General features: G+C 37.7%; 1 protein-coding gene across 1 annotated transcript in view; it reads left to right on the top strand.

The window, feature by feature from the left end:
- The first annotated feature begins 1,293 nt into the window (after positions 1-1,293).
- The window catches only part of LOC122071594 (ribulose bisphosphate carboxylase/oxygenase activase, chloroplastic), a 139,161-nt gene continuing 132,962 nt past the window's right edge, over positions 1,294-7,492 (top strand). The window contains exons 1-5 of the mRNA XM_042635983.1: positions 1,294-2,071; positions 2,181-2,266; positions 3,341-3,350; positions 3,455-3,517; positions 3,663-3,776. Of these exons, the coding sequence (XP_042491917.1) occupies positions 1,717-2,071; positions 2,181-2,266; positions 3,341-3,350; positions 3,455-3,517; positions 3,663-3,776 (628 nt within the window). The 5' untranslated portion in view covers positions 1,294-1,716. The remainder of the gene's footprint in view (positions 2,072-2,180; positions 2,267-3,340; positions 3,351-3,454; positions 3,518-3,662; positions 3,777-7,492) is intronic.

The raw sequence follows: 7,492 nt of genomic DNA, 5'->3' as shown, positions 1-7,492 counted from the left end.
ACAGTTTCTAGCCTTTCTACCGCCTTTCGGTGTTTCTCCTTCATAGCTTGGCGGGATGGATCATATTTGATGTGAAAAGCCTTTTCATATGCAAGGACATATTCGTAGAGGGGAGATTACCTTTGATCGGCTTCGACTTCGACTTCCACTTCTTGTCATCCTTACTCTGCATGCTAGAAATAGAGCTTGTATTAGAATCTTCACTATGGGCGGAAGTAGTCGACACATGGTCAGGTAAGCTCGCGTCCACATCCCCATTGAAGTAAGATCGCCACCATGTCTTGAAGTCTTTAGTGATGGAAGGGTGGGGTTGAAAATGAAAAGGGATAAACTAGAAAAGAACGAGTGTCTTTATATCAATGATTCTTTGGATTTCTTCCTCACTGAAAAGCACCGGCTGGTCAAGTTTTTGATAAGTTAGAGAATAATAAAAAGGGTGGGGAATGGATTGGATGAGACCAAATTGACGTGCGACACAGTGGGTGTTGTAGCACTCTCCTCCGCACATGTTGTTCTTAGAATGCTCAAGTGTGATTGCAAAATGAAGATCACGACATATTAAGAAGGTTGCCCACAAATTGGCTACAATCATGGGGTCGTGAAAGGCTATGATCTACATGCCTTTAAAAGGAGGATGGAAAATATCTTGCTGAAATTATGCCAGTCAACAGGCACATGGCGATATCATATTTGTACGTCAACAAGAGTAATTATCACCCAGATTTTGAAAAATTTTGAATTATGTTGCCAAGAGTTATGATTTGGTGTTAATTCATCTTCGCAAAGAGCTTGGGCACTTGTGCCATTAGCTGCCATTAATCATAATCCTCTCATACTTTTAGCCAATACTAGCGTCGTATAGTGGATTATGAGGGGCAATTGTTGGTGGTAAAAATTCAAAATTCCCTTATAGTCAATGATGTGGCGCTTGTGCGTGGGAGAGAGATGTGGGATTAGTGGTAAAACATTAAAAGCTCCTTGCCAACGGTTACATGGTATTCGTGTGTGGAGGGTGGAGAGACATGCTGAGGAAAATATGGGTGTTGGACATGTGTTGTGTAAATAGGAGGGGGTAGTTTAGTGGGAGCAGTTGTCCAATGGTGTTCGTAAGAAACAGTTACCTAACTGAATGGAGATGCTATTCAAAGGAGGGAATCTCGGCCAAAAAAGGGATAAAGAAAAAAAAAAAAAAAAAGACCCATCAATAATGCAATCTTTTATCCATTTTGTTATTTTCCCAGTGTTAGATTCAATTTAGGACTCTTTTACTTAAGAGTGTAATTTCACAAGTCTCCCTTTTTGTGGACTCTTGTATTTTGTTCTCAAGACTTGTCTCGAGAAATATATTCCTTTTCCTTTTAATTTTCGTGGCTTGTCTTTTGGGCTTGATCCTGTCTTAATCAAAGTCTTTAGAGTCATTAGGGCAAAGAGGGGACTCCAGGGAAATTCGTTGCCAACACAAAGATAAGTGTGCTTGTTAAGAAATTTTTTTCCTATACTGTCATGTGGGAAAACTCTTATTTTTTTGTTGGTGAAGCACGTGGGAAAACTTTGCCGCTCTGTGAATAGTTGGATACAGGTTACCAAGAAAAAAAAAAAAAAAAAAAAAAGTTGGATACCATTTCTTATAGATTTGTGGCGCTAAATATTTCCAATCAAAATGCGCAGGATAATCAGAGACGATTAAGCCATTTCCTTAACGGGTAACAACTGGCCATGGCTGCTCTCTTCAATTGCAACCCCGAACTCGTTTTCCCCAACCGATCCTTTCAATCTTACTATTCATCCTTGAAATTTCCCATATCCGCCGACCTTTCATTCTTATATTCTAAGAAGAATTCGGTTTCGACGCTTCTGTGCTTTTGTAGAACTCATGAGAAGTCCAGTGAAGGAGATGAGACGAACCAATCAAGGAGACTCTCAGAGCAGTCTTCGTGGGAAGCAAAGGACTCAGAAGGGAGAGATTATCTTTACAGGCTGGGGAAAGAAGCGGATAATATGAATATCGCAGTGGGAGCAAGGGTTGGCATCATTGATGATCTATTCGTTGGGAATTTTCTTGGGAGAGACTGTAATTATCGTTTAAGTTTGAAGAATTAAAATTTGATTTGCTTTGTTGATGACTCTGATTTTGTTTAATTTGGTTAATTTTTATACTTGTTTGTGTTGTGTTTCTGTAGCGGATATTGTGTTTGATTACAGGCAAAAGGTGACTAGATCGTTTGAGTACCTTCAAGGCGATTATTACGTTGCCCCAATTTTCATGGTATGTTGAGAGTTTTCCTTAATTTTACCTTTTCTTTTGTTTGGACTTTCCTTTACATTTAAATAATAATTGATAGATTCATGTTTTTTGGTGCCCCAATCTTTTTTATAATGAAGATTTTTGGATGCGATGCAATTCTTGTTTTTTACTATAATTGAAAACTGACAAAAAATTTGGGTGACTGCTCATGCTTAATGATTCTTTCGCCATGCTTTGGGATAAGAATTTAAGTCTAGGATGTATTAAAGTTGTATAAATGTAGTAGATAGAGTTCAACGGAGTGATATGTGAAGCTTGTGGACTTGTCTTAGGTACCACGTGTACTCCGATTATCTTGCCAGTTTTCTACTCAAAGAGAGATTATATCATGATTGAGTTTCCTCCTTTTTTTTTTTTTTTTTATCAGCATACCTATTGAAATTTGCTAACTTAAATCTTACTCAGAAAATGCAACCATAAAAAGACACGCAGAGAAGAGTGATGTTGGTATCTCCCCTTTTATTCCTTCTAATGTTGTTTGTTGGGCTGATAACAAGTTACGGGAAATGATGGATCCTTTGAAGAAATATATATTATTAAGTGGATTAAAAAAAATCTATATATATATATATATATTTAAACCAACCTTGTCTCTTGAAAATGATTCATATTCACATATAACACTTTCCTCGTGTATCCAATTTTTCATTATTATCTGATTATGTCATGTACATCCCCCAAGTATCAATTTGGTGTGTCTCGTACTTAACATGTGTGAACTACTATTAAAAGTGTCAATATTAGCACTTTTATCTTATCACTTTCCCATCCAAGATCACTGATGCTATCATATTTCTTTATCACTATTTTCCATTCTTGGTGAATGATCGTCTTCCATTAGCTTCATTGGTCAGTGATAGCAATGGAGGATTAAATTACTTCTTGTCTTGGCTTACCCTGACTATTTAGGGTCAGCTACAAGAATCTTGCTTCTTATATAGTTTATTAGTAAGAGGTGGAAACTAAGTAGCTCTTATTTTGTCTTCTGGATGCCAACCTTCTGGATCTGACATGCGTTATGGGTCTTCTCTACAGGACAAAGTTAGTAAGTTCTATAAAACTCGATCTCTTTCTGGAAAATGCTAATTTATGGAGAAAGTTCTCTCTCTCTCCCTCTTTCTTTGTAACATGTTTTCTTACTTCTTGCAGTATGTCACATTGTGAAGAATTATATTGCTCATCTTCTCAACACCAAAGTTCCTTTAATCCTAGGTAGATGTTTTTGTTTAAAATTTACATTTGTTTCTGCTCTTTTCCTTTAGTGACTTCAATTAAGAATTTCTGCTACTGTGTTTCTATTCTGAATATATTGTATCAAGACCTTATAGGCTTCTCTAAGAGTAACACATTTTTATAGGTATTTGGGGAGGAAAAGGGCAAGGGAAATCATTTCAGACGGAACTTATATTTCAGGCCATGGGAATTGAGCCAGTCATTATGTCTGCTGGGGAACTTGAATCAGAGCGAGCAGGTAAAGTGAATTATTAGGATGGATGGTTATAAAGGTTTGGTTTTATTTTTTTTAACTCCTAATTTTGTTTAGTAAAGTCTTAGGATGTTGGGTTCGGGGTAAGGCAGGTTATGTCGCCCCCATTGTATTTTCTTCATTTATCTTCTATCAATAAAATTTTTGGGTCCGGCCAGGGGAACCTAAATAACTTCATGGTTTATTTCTATTTAAAAAAAAAAAAAAGGAGCAATTTTAGATGGAATTTGGCTAAGTGATGAGAGTTGGTTTGGATATTCACAAGTTCCACTTAGGTTATGTGTATGTGTTTCTTGTGTGGGATGAACAACTGACTTGTTTTGTTGAACTGCTGGTGTCTAATTTGCTGCTGGCTTGACAGTCCAGAAAAGTGAAAAATTATGGGAAAAGGAAGTTAAAAGAAAATCCATCACAAATTAGGTATAGGGAAGATGGGGGCCTAAGTCTGGAAATCCAAAAGATGAATCACTGATGCTGATTGATGATGACGATCAGCTGTAGCCTTGTAAGATTCATTGCTGAGAGCTATCCATTGCAGTATAGCTGCATTACCTTCAGCAATGAACAAGATTCATGCATGCTATGGATGTGGAATAAGATCAATGGGTCTATTATGATGAACTTCTGGAACAATCTCAAAAGGATTACGATCTGTTGTCTTGTTCATTGAACTGTTCCATACACATTCAGAAATATCAAGTGTAGATGACCAATTCTTCTCATTGTCACGAACCAGGCAGCATATTGATTACCAAAACTCCTGTTAACCATATCAGTTTGGCCATCAGTTTGTGGATGGAATTCTGTAAAAACTGTGGTTTTTGTCTCCATCATGTGGTTTTTGTCTCCATCCAGAGTCTTCCAAAAGTAGCCCATGAACTTAATATTCTGATTAGAAACAGTGGATTTTGTCAATTCATGTAATGCCACCACTTCCTTGAAGGAAAGTGTGGCTATATGTGAGACATCAAAAGTCTTGCTACACGTAATAAATTGTGCCAACTTAGAGAATCTGTCCACTACTACTAAGATTGAAAACGTTTGTAGAACTACAACCTCTCTACTCAAAGCATCAGTCACATTAGTCTCCTTTCTAGCCTCTTAGTCAAGTGGAAAAGTTAACTCTTGAACATAAGCAACCCAACTTTTGTGTTGATTGCTCACTGTTTTCATAGAGTGCAAGTCTTCAATGCCTCATGATTAATAGAGAGAATGAACACTTTGCCAATGTATGATAGAGGGTAGCTACCTACTGAGGAGGATCATGGAAAGTTATAGAGCCCACTAGAAAGATCTCCACATGATTTTTATTGACCTAGAAAAAGCATATGACAAAGATTCTAGAGATTTAATCTGGCATGTCCTAGTAAAGAGAGAGTTGTCGAGTACATATGTGGATATAATTAAGGATATGTATGAGGGCGTGTTGACTAGTGTGAGATCTGTGGGAGGTTAAAGCAAAGAATTCCCAATTACGGCTGGGTTACATCAAGGATGGCCTGAAGCCCCTATTTGTTTGCACTTATCAAGGATGTGTTAACCAAGAGCATTTAGATGAGGTCCCCTGGTGTAGGTTCTTGGTAGATGACATCATTTTAGTGGATGAGACTCAAGCGGGGATAAACACAAAGTTGGAGCTGTGGAGATCAAAATTGGAAACAAGACGTTTTAAGATTAGTAGATCCGAAAACAGAGTATGTGAAGTGTAACTTTAGCCACTCTATAATGGATAATGAAATGGGAAAAATTGAGGAGACAAAGTGATGGAGGGCCGGTAGGGGTAGGGAAGAATTCCCTAATATAGGTCTTAACGTCGCAGGGGAGAGGGAGAAGTCGCATTAAGAAGGGGGAGAAAGGGAATCACTCACACACACCCGTAGGCTTCACAAATCCTCAATTCATATTTTCTTCAATCTCTATCTAATACTTAAGTTACATGCCTTTATATAATAAACTCAAATTAAAACTTGCCTAATAAAAATCTAAGACTGAAATAACAACTTCTAATTTGCTTCCTAAATTATAACTAATGAAATTATAAACAAAATAAAATTTAAATTGGTAACTCCCTAATTGACTAAAAACTACCCAAAAATAAAAGATTGTATATCTTCCCAAATTAAATAACTCAATACTTCCTAAATAAAGTAACTCCTAAAATATCCTACTGATTTCAAAAATCTAATTGGACCCGACTTGTCTCGGTCGAGATTTCCTGTTGGGTCAACCCAGTTCAGCCTCAATTCTGCATCAACTCCCCCGATGTTAAGAAAAACTCGTCCACGAGTTTTAAAGAATGATAACAATAAGAACTCACGAACAGGGGTGAATTGCTCATCCTATGCATCACGAACAAAATCCATGAGATGAAGCTTTGGAAGTGCAGTTAAGTCCGGAAAATCATGGGGAAGAATGAATTCATGATAGTGAACCACTGGCACTGCATTGATGGCCGTCATTACCTGATCCATGATTTTCTCACTTTCCGTTGTCATCCCCTGTTCCACAATAGGATGATCATCCATTTGTGTTGATGCCTCTGGTTCAGCTTGTGGTTGTATTGGGGGTATCACTTTTTTTGACGCAACCAATCCATGAAGATTAAATTTTTTATGCATATGGTAAGGCTGGAGGGTGCACACATTGTTGTCACGATAAAAAATACCGTCCCGTTGTTCCAATCAGCCTCGACCTAATTTAATGATGCTCTGAGAAGAGTCAAATACTTCACTAAAAGCACCATCATAATAAGGAGGAACTGAAAATTCAATAAATACAATATCCTCTTGACTAAAAAATAATCTGACTGGTCTTTGACAACATATCCACCACAGATTTGGAGACAAAATTGTCATTTAGTCGCTCATCAATTAACAATTTAGCAGACTTTCCATTGGGCAACCGCACGCCAAATTTGAACACAAAGGTATCCATGGAAGTAATAGAAGGCTTAAATAAGAGGAGTGACAAATTGATAAATAACTTAAGTTTATGATAGAGTGGCAATACTGTAATTTGAAGACTTCAAATATATCCCTCAATATGGAGCATATATGGAACAAGGGTATACTTGGAACCAAGGTTAAAATAGGAGTAAATCAGAATAAGGCACTAAGGAGGGATAAATATGGAAAGAAAAAGGTAATTAAAGAAAAAAAGGAGACAAAAGGGCATCGTGGGGTTGGGTTTTATCGATAGAAGGGGTTACTCCTTCCTAGAGATGGAACCAACAGACCAAGAAGTTCGTTGATGAAGAAGCAGCGGGATTCCAGCGAAGGTGAGACTCCAGGAGCGATGGCGGATGACCAAGAGATGGTGGAATGAAATCGACAAGGATGCCGTTGACTTGCAGCCAGAATTTCAAACCAGGTATGGTTTTGGCTCTCTCTCTCTTCTCGTCTTCTTCTTCTTTTTCTTTTTCTGTCTTCTGTCTTCTATCTCTGTCTCTTCTTCTTCTTTCTTTTATCTCTCTCTCTTCTCGGCTTTCCTTCTTCTTCGTGACTTCCTTTTTTCTTTATTCTTTTTTTGGCTGTCGGACACAGAAAAAGGAGGCGGGGGGGTTTTTTTTTTGTTGCTGTTGGAAGGGAAAAGAAGTGAAAAAGAGGAGGCGGTGGGATTTTGCTGGTTGTGAATTGAAGGGAGGAGAAAAGGGAGGGAATCGGGTTAGAGTTTCAGTAGGCTTTTGGGATTTTTTTTTTTTT

The sequence above is a fragment of the Macadamia integrifolia genome, unplaced genomic scaffold (genome assembly GCF_013358625.1).
Source record: "Macadamia integrifolia cultivar HAES 741 unplaced genomic scaffold, SCU_Mint_v3 scaffold_274A, whole genome shotgun sequence".
Taxonomy (NCBI): Eukaryota; Viridiplantae; Streptophyta; class Magnoliopsida; order Proteales; family Proteaceae; genus Macadamia; species Macadamia integrifolia.
The sequence above is the reverse complement of the archived record's forward strand: the minus strand, read 5'-3'. Positions and strand labels throughout refer to the sequence as shown.